We start from the raw sequence: 14,082 nt of genomic DNA on the forward strand, positions 1-14,082 counted from the left end.
CATAGTTTCATGGAGGTCTGAGATCTCTGAATTCTTGTTCGATATCGGGTAGTACACTGCCCTAAATATTATAAAATCTGCCGTCACTTATTATCTAGGAGTAAAAAAATGCATCAGCTTGAAGTGTCCCTCAGTTGCCATCAAACCACAGCCAGGCCCAGAGCCCCCGGCCATACTTCACACATCATTTCTGCAACAATTTGATAGAATCATTCAACTCGAGTGCCTCAAAAGGCTCAGTCCATGAATAACGTATTCATCATCAGGGCTGGAAATACTTTTCTCTGTATAGTATTAGGCCACACCAAGTAAATTTTATGGATGACGTCCTTTGGAGACCCTAAATCTAATGCGAGAGGGCAAAAAAAAAACAAGAAAGGCCCTAGAAAACAAGATGCCTAGATTAGAAATATACTAAGAGACGACAAATGTTAGGACACAAATTGAATGAGGTGACACAGTGTAACAAGCAAGAAGTCTTTTATTCATCATCAAAACAGCAATAAATCAGGTGGAACAGCAGTTGTCGTCCTGTCCTGTTCTCGCGTCACGGGTTTCACGTCAATCTGACGATTTGTGGCACTGTCGTGACTCTTTTGTCATAGTTACAGGAAGCGGAATTTCTTGGGTTTTTTTTCTGCGAACAGGCCAAAATCAATGCGCGCGCGGACGTCATCCATAAAATTTACTTGGTGTGGCCTTACCTGAACATTGAAAATTACTGCACCAGACAAATTTTACCTGCACCACTCAGACTCTGAAAAGACTTTGAGAAGTATATAATGGATCATACTTAAAAATGTTCAGAAACCATTGCAGTTATCATTTCAAACATCATGTATGTAGCTGGTATTACAGTCAATGCAGCAGATAAAAGCTAACATACAACCAAATGTACATGTATGCATGTATATAAACCAAGTACATTGACCAGTGCAGGTTGAGAGTGGTTGTTGGTGGTCCTTTGGATTGTTTTTATATTTTTACCAAGATTTTGTTGATTTTGTCTGTCAAGGTTGATGGATTTATGGTTTAAAACTTTTCCGACACACGCCACATTTAAGCTAAAATGGGTACTAGCTGAAGCCCTGGTATGTACATAACTCACGTAACACATGACACACGTTAGTAATGCAAACGAATCGTCTTGTTTGTTTCTTACAATACCCTAGTACATCAGTTATGCTGATGGAGGTAGCCTCTGTATAGAATGCATGTGCAAACAAGGTCGCCTTATAATAACCTTTAATTAGGTTATTGTGACAAGCTAAAATCTTTCCTCAAACAGTTGCATTCCTTTCATATTATCCAACTCCAAGAAGATCTGAGTTTTAGGCTTGTTTAATAATAATAGACTCATGGACATCTATTTTGATTTCACACGTGAAAATTTAGCACAATCAATAATTTTGGCACCAGTAATACATTTGTTGTAACAGCACATTAGCATATTGTTACAGTTACTTGCACATTTGGTAAGACAGAGAAATTCAAAGGCAAAACTGGACTTTCAGTTTCAATGTGATTCTCTGGTCATTCTTTTGACGTATCAAGTTGAATCAATCCTATCCCATAGCATAATGATATCTGTGAGGAAAATATGCGATGATTGTTGTTGTCAGAAAACCGTTGCTTGTTTAGTACTGTAGGTTACCTCTAGCTGTTTTGGGTGGTACCCCCAAAATAAAGAGACGCTTCACATTGCTTATTTTGGGGGTATTTCAAGTATAAAACGTGCCAAGAAATGGCAGTCAATGTCAATAAAATACAAATTCCACATCCGAGATATTTTATGTTACTGCCCTGAAATTGCATTGGATGCCTTTTAGATTGTACTTCATGTAGTACATGTACTTCTGAGTGTTACTCATGTTGAATGCAACACAAATGTGACCAAAGTGACATCTAGAGGGAGCATAACTAATACGTAACAGATTTTTCAGGAACTGTAAGCTACTAGTAGAGTATTGGAGGCAGTCAGACACAGTTCATGCATGGTTCTGTTTTCGTTTGATATCTTCATAAGGCCGCCTAGTTCTGTGAAAATCTGTTTTATTCGAATCAAGATTCTGTCACAGTGTCATGTAGGTACGCACCATTATATTTTGATAGCACCATTTAGAAGAGAACCCCCCACCCAAAATGAAGTATTCCCGAGGTTGACTCTAATTTCAGTCCCAAATTTCATTAAGCTAAATGCCGTACTTGACATTTACATTAATACAATAAGGATATTTTACGTCATGGGTTGTCTCCTGATGTTAGTGAGGGCACATGGAGGTACATCAATACCACTTAGGCCTAGGAAAATTGACATTGTGTTTCCCATTTCAGTCCTGAAAAAATTTAGGGTCAGTAGGTAGGGATTAACTTTTTTTTTTCCAAATTGATCAATTAAATACGGTTAATATAATAGAAACCAACACAGTAATTTCTTTTCAAGTCTAAATCAACATGTACATCATATGAAGGTTTAAGACATCCAGGTAATGAGATACACAAGAAAACAGCTACTCAAGCAACTGGATACTACTAGTAGATTTTCAAAACTGGGTCAACTGGTCTCTTCAAAATCAAGTGCCTGGCATGTGCATTGAAATGTTGCTCCTCAAAATTTAATGTATTTTGGCTGCTAAGTAAGTGTGATGTACAATCATAGACCATTTACATGGAATACAAAGGCATCCACTGATCCAGTGCAGTTTTTAGGGCTTGGAAACCCGATTTTTCAAAGTCAGTTATCTACATACTGAGTTGAAATTATATTATCCTATTGTACATTGTATGTTGACCCTCATGGAGCAAAAATTCCCAAAATTCTGACAGAAAATGGAAGGACCTGGATTGATTTTTTTCGGGTACCACCCAGAAAATAAAAGACTTCCTTTAATAGGGCTTGTTTCTGCAGTTTTAAATGCCTTGAGTATGAAATACTGATTAGAATGTGCTAATGTGGGATAATATCTGTCAATATCATACAGATTGCCTTGTATTAAGAAAGGGGCACGAAATGCACCAGTGCACCCAAATATTTTGAGTTCGTAAGTTTATGTATGTCAAGATGTTAAATGTACACTTATAGTAGTATAAAGCATATTCTTACCATGTAAGTGTCAGAAAAATTAAAATGATTGTCATATAGTAGTACTTTTCATTAGAGTGTATTAATGCTTTTGCTGACATTCTACTTTAGTATTTTATCTTAAATGGTGAACCCGAAGAAATGTTTGTTCACCCAATTTTTTATGTTGGGTGCACCTTTTCCCCAAAATGAATTTCGAGCCCTGTAGAAGTAAAGAAAACATCAATTCTACATAGTAATAACGTTACCTGTGTGTTCTTGAAGAAATCAAACTTTTGGCTGATAAAATTTTCCTTGCTACCCTCTTCAATTTTTTTCAAATTCTGTAGTATAGTTCTCAGCCAGAAGTGCTTCTCTAAATCATGGGCAAGGTCTCCCAATTTGCACATGGTAGTGTAGGCTGCTGTGTCTTTTAAATAAACAGTACCCCAGCTAGGAGACCCACATGTGGAAATGTGATATATCTGATCAGTATTAGTCTGGGGTGTGAGGAAACTTGACTGTGAACAGAAGGTCCAGGCTGGTTAGTTCGGAGGTTAGGCCACACCAATTTAATTTATTGGTTCTCGGATTTGCCCGCTTCATTTTTTTCCACTTTGCAAAAAAAAAATCCTTTCAGACTCTGAATCAACTCCAAAATGCTCATATTTTGGCCCCAACAGCTGAAGAAAGTCCCTTCTCTTCAGAGTTGTTACTGTAACAGTTTTTCAATCTATCAATGTAGTGGTTTGATTAAAAAGGTTGAAATTCATTGTCTGAATTACAAACTAATCTGGTATGTAGATTTGAAGGCATCTATCATAGAATGCCTAGGTCTGTTTTTATCTTTTATCATATTTAGCCCTGTCGCTTGGATATTTTTTCTTTAAAAATCTGAGAACCAACAAATCAAATTGGTGTGGCCTTAGGTGGACGTGCTGACCCGACGTGACTGGGTATGCAAAGAGGGGATGTACAAGAAGCAGGACTTTTGGTCCCCCAGCCACATGCAGGGTGAGACTGGCAGGGGTGGATGGTAGAACGTGATGGCCGATGCAAATTCCTGGTCTTGGCAGTTGCAGTAACTTACAGTACAGACTACTACAGTGTTACACATAATTATAATACTTTTTGATGAGGCATCTGCAACTCGTTGACAAGCTAAGGCCTAGGAAAAAAAAGGTTGTGTTTCAGGTATTTCCCGACCGACCCTAGAAAAACCTGCTGACCCTAGACTTTTTTGGGTGGACCCCTGCAAACTTATCGACCTTTTCTAGCTCCATGATCTGACACCTGAGTGATAAAATGTTGTACAATTGGTTTTCTAACATTGACACTGAAAATCAAAAGTGCCCTTGTGCAAGTTTTACTTTGTTAAACTGTATTGCATAAGTTGGGCCCCTATAATGGCTATATAGATATCACTAAAAAAAAAAAGATAATCCCTACCTACCGACCCTAATTTTTTCAGGTCTGAAACAGGAAACACAGCATTTTTTTCCTTAGGCCTAAGAATGGCAATCAAATTGAGGCATATTGATTTGTAATATACATATTGTTTATTTTAAAAGGACTCTTCTAGCTTGTGATACAGTTGGGAATTCTCAATCCATGCAAATCTAACTAATTCTTAGTTGAATCCAAGGCGAATTCACCACACAAAAAGGCCTCTAAAAGGCATCCAATGCAATTTCAGGGTGGCAAAACTGGATTTTCGAAGTCAATTTTCTGGCCATTCTTTTAATGTGGTACATGTAAGTTGAATCAACCTACATACCATACTATTACTAGTATACTGTGAGGCAAAAATGCTATGTTGCTGACGGAGGATGGTTGCTTTCTTTGTATTAGACTGGTTCTAGCTACCAGTAGTTATGGGCGGTACCAAAAAAAGAGGGGTGCATTAATTTAATGTATTCATAAACGGTAACTTTAATATCCTGCAATGGTTGAAATATTCATGCCATAACATTGTTTTTGACCAAAAATGAAATGAAATAAAAAGTTTGTTAGTGTATGACTATGAATTTGGTACCATAGTTTCAAATCCTTACTTTTCTATTTATACAGATAAACCCTTCTGACTCAGAGTTGAAACTAACGCATGCAAATAAAAATTGCCCCCCCCCCGATACTAGTACAGTTCGTAATTTAGGTAATAATTATAATTTATAATTCCCATATACCTAGTCACTTTGATATCTCAACAGAGAAGGGGACATATATGTAAAGCAAAATAACTTTTTAAAAATCACTCTTAACATTTTTTCATACAACAGTAAAAAATATCATGTCTATCTGTTGCACAAACGAGAAGTGACGTCCATAATCATATCTATGATATTATTCTAGCGAGTCTACAATAGTTTCTTGTTCTGCCAGTGTGCATGGAAGTAAAGTGTACACAAGGCCTATAAAACGTACAAGGTCCTTCAGATCAAAACCATTAACAGTAGTTAATACCTTTTCAATAGCAGCTGTACGTGGTGCCAGTGATAAAGCATGGGGGTAATTCCTGCCCGAATTCTTTGTTTATGTCACGTAGCAAAACACTTGTGTAGATACTAGAGAGCTGATGTGGACAGGCTGAGAAATAGTGCCTCTAGGCTATAGAGTAGAAACACACCTACATGTGGGACACATGAACAGACTGGCCCTGGTAAGGGCATGGCGAAGGTAATACCAATCTTGCAAAGACAATGGCAACCATTTCTGCACTAAGGCCACACCAATTTCATTTGGTGGTTCTCACATTTTTTTCAGAAAAAGTTTTAAGCAACAGAGTGATATAAAAATAAAAAAAAATAAAAAACAGGACAAGGCACCCGTGATAGTCTGAAATGTTACGATAGGAGCCATGAAGTCAACATACATGTACCAGGCTGAGTTATTAACATTATTCATTAATTTTTGATTTGTTAAAAATGAAACCATTGCATTGACATTGACAGATGGAAAAACTTACTAGGAAGCCTACTACCAGGAAGACAAGGTATTTCTTGAACTGTTAGGGCCAAAATATGAGCATTTTGGAGTTGATAATTTTTTTCTTTCTTTCAGAAAATCGAAAAAAAAATGACATGGTCCAACGACATTATTGTGAATACCAGTAACCCACCTTCACATATCCATGCAGATTTGTGTTTTCTTTCAATATTGTCATGTTATTTCTTAACAAACATACATGTAACACCATTCCGCTTCAGCCTGCTCCATTAAATCCAGTCACACCATAAATTATAGGTGAGGAGACAGACAAATTAGAGAGAATTTCAGGTACCAAATTGAATCAAAACAAACAACTGGATGAAATCAGTGCGATTTACACAACACACACTAGTCTAGATAAGACTTTCCTCACTTCGCTCAGGTGTGTATACCAGAATAATCAAAAGAAAAACCAAAACTCTTGTCTGTTGTGGTTCAGTGGGTTGTCAACAGGTATGAACTGAGCAAAGGTTACCTGTGCAGTTTCCACAGTGAAAAACATGTGCTGGGCTCAAAATACTGGGTATATATTTTTTTTAAATGCACCTTTTTTTAAAGTTAATACAGGTAAAATTGGAGCTGTCCAGGTATGCTCCAATATCATCCACACTTCTCAAAGTCCAGGTCAGTGCAGGTGAAATTAGTCTGTTGCAAGTAATTTTCAAAGTTAGTTACATACACCAGTGGCTCCAGTGCATGCAAGTATGCAGAAAAAAGGATTTCTAGCCCTGGCTTGTGGTCTAGTTGAGGTTACTTGAGGTCGCTGAGCCCTGGAATGCCACTAATACAGTATACAGTGGAGGTTTTGTTGTCAGAGGTGATACAGTATACTGGCAGATTCACATATGCTCACTGATCAATGGGAATTTAACCACAGAAGCTAACACTGTAACAGGGGTAAAGTAAATGCTATAGCTATAGTGGAGACTACAAAGAAATGCTAAATCTAATCATTTCGAGGTCTCATGAAGACCTGAACACCTACAAGATATCAGGATAAGCCTTCTTGAGTTACCGTCTTTACAAACACACAGACACACGAACACCAACGAAAACATAACCTTCTTGCCAAAGGTAATACTGATATAGCCCATTTGCATGGCTGCCTAATGCTATCTTGATCCTGAATCTGATGCCAATACGAGTAATTTGACCGATTTGAAGGGAAAATAATCTTGTAAATCCCCCACCTTATATACTGGTCTAGTTCCGGATGGTACATGGTATTTAAAAGTAAGCTAGAGCCCCTTTGAATGTCGTTTTTCTGACAAGCTTTCTGTCATAAAATAAAAGAATCTTAAGCACATCTTTCATTTGGATGATTGATACATGATTTTTTAAATGGCATGAATAGATTTAGCTGATCAGGCTGTTACTACAAAGTACACCCATCTACTATATTATACTTGAACAACTGACACATATAACCTTCCATGATTTGCTGGATATATCTATTATTTAACATTGGTATTTGGTATACTATTAGTATCATAATACTACAATAGTACTGAATGTGTATATGGTCTGACTATATACCTGTTACCAGTCAGTGCAATATTATTTTGGAACATAAGATTTCCTGTCTGGAACAAAGATTATGTAAATATCGTAATTTGAATAGAATAAAGGAGGAATGCCATTTTGTAATAGACTAGAGTCAGGTGAATGTGTTTGTTTGCTTGTTTGTTTGTTTGTTTGTTTGTTTACCTGTAAGAAGGGTACACTGCTGGTGAAGGTGGATCCCCCGTGCTGGAGCTGAAACTGATGGCACCGTGAACATGTGTACTAGTATGTGTTTGTTTGTATGTTTGTTTGTTTACCTGTAAGACGGGTACACTGCTGGTGAAGGTGGATCCCCCCGTGCTGGAGCTGAAACTGATGGCACTTGAACATGTGTATGTGTTTGTATGCTTGCTTGTTTGTTTGTTTGTTTACCTGTAAGACGGGTACACTGCTGGTGAAGGTGGATCCCCCCGTGCTGGAGCTGAAACTGATAGCACCGTGAACATGTGTACTAGTATGTGTTTGTTTGTTTGTTTGTTTGTTTGTTTGTTTACCTGTAAGACGGGTACACTGCTGGTGAAGGTAGATCCCCCCGTGCTTGAGCTGAAACTGATGGCGCCGCGCCTGGCCAGGACGTAATCCGGGATGTTCCTATCCAGGGGCAGCACGGGCAAGTCTTGGCGCTGGCGGCCGTTCGGGCTCCATATTTCCATCCCTCTCCCGTTCCGGGCGGCAAGGGTGTCCTTCTCCCCTTGTACTTCCAAGGTGCCGATCTGCTACAGTCTACGTCGCTGGTAAAAATCATAGAAGCGTTACGAAAGCAAGGACGTCGGCTGCTGCGGGGGTTGTGCGGGGTTCCCTCCGTGGCGATTCGCGCCTGTCTACGGCCTCACGAACGGACTGGCTCGCGTGCGGCAAAATCATGGATCTCCGCTTATCTCCTAGAATATTAGCCAGACCCTTCTTCTTCATAGAATCCTATCTTTACGAGATTTTTTCGTCGCAGAATTTGATAGCCTTTTTTATCGTTCAGCCTGAAACGAAGTTCGAAAATTCAAGGAGGGGGAGGGGGGCACAGATCACAAAGGTCGTCAACTCCGCGGGTTTACTGAACGTGCGATTCTTGTACAAACCTTCTGCATTTGTCTTCGCAGATTGCAAACTAAAAGTCAGGGTCGTACAGACAACACTGTGCCCATAGTGTCTGACGTTGTGAGGGATTAATTTAGATTTTAGAGTCTATATACTCCAGGCTGACCACCGGCCGGTGGAACAACTAGAAGAACCCACTTCACTACATACACGAGTCCTGGTGATCTTGAGCTCCTCGCCTGTCCGTATATCCAACTTCTCCGCCTAAACCTGGTCTGAAAACGGACGCTGCAGCCTTGATAACCTCATCTGCAAGCAGCTTCGTCCTTCTCCATTTTAAGTGCACACTTAAGTCGTAAGCTACTTTCCCCTCAAACTAGGAAAGTGGTGTCACAAAGCGCGGAAGTACATGATGCCGCCCAAGGCAACCCGGGCATAGGGGTTGTGCATGTGTCAATACAAAACGCTAAGAAGATCAATTTAATACCCATTTTAAGTATAATATGACTAAACATACTTCAGTAATCTGATTGTATAACATTTTTTACAATCAAGGAATGATGTTTGCTCATCAGTTTCTTGTATGGATCACATTGATACAGATTTAGGTTCATACAGGTGTCTCAAAATACCTTATGCAGACCCTCAGTTACAGCTGACAACACTTTCTTGTTTCCCGTCATCCTCTCCGACAGGACGCTGCCGTAGTCTCGGGAAATCTCGCGTTAGTTTGACAGCGGTGTTTCCTTTCTCCAGTTTGCGTCATCAGACACCAGATCGGACACCCAATGACGCTCCTTGTGACAACCAGGTCTTCTCTCAACCTTCTTTCAACGCCTAGATATACTTCTGATCGCCATGACGTCACGGTAGTAAAAAAAAGGATGACGGCTGGTTGATTTGCCTACCAATGATTTGCATAAGTCTTCAAATAATTTGCATGTATGTAATGTAAACAAAAACAAAATGTAAACAAAAATCGCTTATATACAGTGTACGTCTAGATCTTAGAAATTATCTTTCAATTTTAATATTCTAAGATGCTATGCTTTCTTCATATGAACGTTTGATGATAGGTTCATCAGTTACACTTTACTATCATTTAGGCCATGTTGATTTGATTATATGGATGACATCTGCGGGCGCGGAATTTTCGTCCGTTTCCAAAAAAAAAAACGTTTTCGACCATTGGAAAATATTGGAAATGATACTTATATCACAGAATGACAAAATCCATTCCAAATGACAAGAAGAAAATGTGAAGGAATAAAATTGTGACTCTACTTTTCACCATGCCAATAAAATATTAGTCTGTGTGTTGTGCACCATATACAAAAACTTCGCCGCTCTGAGTTGATGTACTTTGAGTATCTAAATGTTACTGAAGAATGAATCTATGCATCACATACAATTAAAGCCAACACCACCCTAAGTCGATGTACTGTATCTACGGTAACATGTGTCTCACACCTGTCATTCCGTTTGTCCGTCCAACTGACTCAGAGTTGAGGGAGGTTATGGAAGAGGCGAGGGCGCTCCTGGAGGAACTGACTGAACAGTCTGAACAGCTGGATACACGGGAAATGGACGACATGGACGTGGAGAACATTCTCACAGATCAAGGTAAGAACTCTGGCTGGTTTTAATTGTTTTCCCTTTGAGACTCCATCACTACAAGAACTCCGACTTTCAAGCACAGATTAAAGCACGTGAAGCACGCCAGAAGAAATTCACAGAAATATCATATTAGATATAACTGCAGATTACATACAGAACTTTATTTCTGGACCACCTAATAACCAAACCGAATCTATTTCCCTGTTACTAATAATGCTTTTCTTTTTTACACGGACATTAGAAGGAGACGGTAGCGCCGAGTGACCTAACGGACGACCCGGATAGAATAACTTAATGGCGTCAAAAGAGATGAAAATAAGAAAAAATAGACCCAATGTGTCATTGGACGATTAGTCGTCTCTTTTTAAATCTCTTGAATTGATTCCTTTTGTATAACATGTAATGTTAATGCAGAGGATCCAAAACCCAGAGTGACCACATGGCATCCAATATATAGACATTGGAAATGCTAAAAGACGCCAAAAATACTTTTTAACATGGTTCGGTGCCAAACAATCGAGCCAGTACGTAGACGCATAGAACACCTGGTATCAAATACTGTATATATACTGAGACCATACTGTATACTTTCTCCTTGATCCAATAAAACTTATCAAAAGAACTTGCCAATTGATTTTTTCTCTGCTTATATTACGTACAATAGCAGTGACAATCGATACTTCTATATAGAGTGAACGATGACTGAACTGAAATGCGAAATTTGAACTTTTGGTATATAAAAGGGCGAGTTGTCGATTGTGTCCAGTATTTTATTATTTTCTATACTTAATATCTTGACATTTGAAACTGTCAATGCCATGTCGTTGAATAGTAGTGACCATATCCGAGCGCATCATAACTAACTTTTGATGTCTGAAATGATCAGTACTCGTTGTGAACACTTCCAGAAGGTTTAGAATCTCAGACATCTTGTTGTATGATTGTAAGTCTGATTGTAAACCGTTTCTGATTAGTCTTTTCCAGACAACTGGTCCGGGAGAATTTTGTCAGAGGAGTTTGGCCGCTTTGTGGGTTTGTTTGAATTCAGAGGAAGCAGCGCAAAATCTAGGTCAAACGGGCGGATTTTACTTGGGGCGCAAGAATACCCGGAAGTAAGGTTCGTAGTCAAAAGATATTTTCACCCCAAAACCACAATTTCTTCCACTCTTAAGCCATGTAATGTTAAATGATATTTGATGGCAGTTTATAAGAAATGTCACCTCAAACTTGGACCCTCAAAACCCTTTCGTCACTTTTCTTACCGCGCACTAGGGGTATGCTATGAGTGGGGGCAAGGATGAGGATCAGGGAGGGCTACGAGTGGGGGCAAGGATCAGGGAGGGCTACGAGTGGGGGCGAGGATGAGGATCAGGGAGGGCTACGAGTGGGGGCAAGGATGAGGATCAGGGAGGGCTACGAGTGGGGCAAGGATGAGGGATGAGCTACGGAGGTGGGGGCAAGATCAGGATCAGGGAGGGCTACGAGTGGGGGCAAGATCAGGGAGGGCTACGAGTGGGGGCAAGATCAGGATCAGGGAGGGCTACGATGGGGGCAAGGATGAGGATCAGGGAGGGCTACGAGTGGGGGCAAGGATGAGGATCAGGGAGGGCTACCAGTGGGGGCAAGGATGAAGATCAGGGAGGGCTACCAGTGGGGGCAAGGATGAGGATCAGGGAGGGCTACGAGTAGGGCCAAGGATGAGGATCAGGGAGGGCTACGAGTGGGGGCAAGGATGAGGATCAGGGAGGGCTACGAGTGGGGGCAAGGATGAGGATCAGGGAGGGCTACGAGTGGGGGCAAGGATGAGGATCAGGGCGGGCTTATCAACCTTCCTGACAACCTAGATTTCATTATGATGGCAACTTTACTTTTAGCCAAATTTTTTTATTATTATTTTTCGCCCGCTCGCATCAGTTTTTGGGTTCCAAGAGGATGTCATCCATATGATCAAATCAACATGGCCTTAGTTATAACTGTTACATGTCACCCTTTTACACATGGAGATTTATTTAATAAACCAAACCAACCTGCATTTCTAGTTATCATCTTGCTGCTCGTACTTGTTTGTAAATAATGATAGTTGTATAAAATTTGTTCACCGAAAACAAGTAATGTTGAGATAGCTTACCGCAGTATTGCCATGTGACAGGTATGATAAACACACTAGTGTCGCTTCGTTTTTGTAGGTCGATATTCAATGATGACCTACAAACATTCGCCCGGCACGTACCTGGTAATCTGCATATTACTAGTATCTCCCACAGAGCCCAAAATATACATTGTTTGTCTGAAAATGGACAAAACAAAACAGATAAAACAATGCGGTCATCAAAATTCTCCAACCAGAATACCTGCTTTTAATTTTGAAGAGAATGGCAGTAGCGTATGCATGTCTATTGTGTTCTCAGTGACAGACCACATATTTAATGTCAGATAGAGATGTGCGAAATGTACCGTGGCCGACAAGTACAAACTGTGTAGTCTACGCAAAGTATGAATTGGTGGTGCAAATGTGCTAAGAAATGACAGTCAATGTCAATATCAGACAGATTGCCTCATCCTTAATTTTTTTTCTTTATTGTTTTGCCGCTCTAAGATTGCATCAGGTGGCCTTTAAAACACTGTAGTTGTGTCCTACAGAGTGTCGACCTTGTTTATCCAGCTGAAATCTACGGGTTAGCAGCTCCACTGTAAAAGTGGCAGCTATGACGTCAAACTAAGACCACAGCAAGTAAATTTCATGTATGACATATCAGCGCGGGCATTAATTTTCTCATGGCTTTAGGAAAAAAACAAGAAATTTTGTTGCCCTCTAACAGTGGTTAACATGCCGAAAATGGGTAATTTTGTCTGTTGCCATGCCGGAACGTGGATGGTAGATAAATGAAGAGAGGAGACAAGACAAGGCTCTCATTTAATGTTTTGTCTTTTACTTTGGTGCAGTGATGTGTTTTATTCCTTTTTATATGTGATAGTGGCTGTGTATATGTGATGTTCCCACTGAATCAAAACCATTTGTACAATGATTGAAAACTTTTCAATGGGAACGTTTCAGTGTGAAATGGATGTTGTAATAGTTGGCAGTAAACTTATAGGTATCATTTCTTGTTTATAACAAGGTTTATGGGCCCGCCTTGTTTTTTTCGCCTTGTCGCGCTAGATTTGGAGTCTGCGGAGGATGTCATCCATAAAATGTACTTGCTGTGGTCAATAAAGGGGCTGGAAGGAGACTACAGGGGGTATCTGATTGCACATATCCCCAATAACCGACCTAAACCTCGTGATATCGATAAAAATCTTATCTGTGTCGACTTGTCCACCATTGTTTCGCTCTTCGTGTCGGTTCGAAGAAGCTTAAGCTGTGCAAGCCTTTTGATACTGCGTTTTGTAGAATTTTTAACGCGTTCTTTTGCCGACCACCCTACACCACGGCATATCACCTTCTCTGTGCGACTGGTTGTAGGACGGCCGGCAAAAGAACGCGTTAAATTCTACAAAGACGCGGTGTCAAAACTCCCGCCCGGAGGCCTGGACAGGAGGCTAACAGATAGTGACGTAATCAGTGCGTTGGCGCGCCTTGCCTGTGAAACAGGTGTCTTCGTTATGATTGGCCGAGAACACAATTAGGTTATCGACCAGGCTTAACCCGGAATCGAACATCTATCCTTTAAGAACATATCTGTTGAGTCAAGCCCTGGTCATATGACAGAAGGATTAGCCAAGACAGTGGACCCGAGTGCCTTGATCGACAAATACTGACAGGTGAGAACTTCACGATGCTTCATCTATAGTACATAATTTCAAAGTTTTGACAAAAATAT

The 14,082-nt window shown here is 40.0% G+C and overlaps 1 protein-coding gene across 4 annotated transcripts in view; it reads right to left on the bottom strand.

Annotated features, from left to right (window-relative positions):
- LOC109466089 (high affinity cAMP-specific 3',5'-cyclic phosphodiesterase 7A-like) overlaps positions 1–9,430 on the bottom strand; it is a 29,603-nt gene extending 20,173 nt beyond the window's left edge. Inside the window, exons 1-2 of one of the 4 annotated variants that reach the window (XM_019763701.1) lie at positions 9,277–9,305; positions 8,107–8,343 (exon numbers count right to left, since the gene is read on the bottom strand). In XM_019763701.1, the coding sequence (XP_019619260.1) occupies positions 8,107–8,265 (159 nt within the window). In that variant the 5' untranslated portion in view covers positions 8,266–8,343; positions 9,277–9,305. Of the gene's footprint in view, positions 1–7,869; positions 8,067–8,106; positions 9,146–9,276 lie in introns of those variants that run through there. The other 3 variants (XM_019763703.1, XM_019763700.1, XM_019763705.1) reach the window with 3 other exon arrangements.
- Between the last annotated feature and the right edge of the window lie 4,652 nt (positions 9,431–14,082).

The sequence above is a fragment of the Branchiostoma belcheri genome, unplaced genomic scaffold, assembly GCF_001625305.1.
Source record: "Branchiostoma belcheri isolate BF01 breed outbred unplaced genomic scaffold, Haploidv18h27 scaffold16, whole genome shotgun sequence".
Classification (NCBI taxonomy): Eukaryota; Metazoa; Chordata; class Leptocardii; order Amphioxiformes; family Branchiostomatidae; genus Branchiostoma; species Branchiostoma belcheri.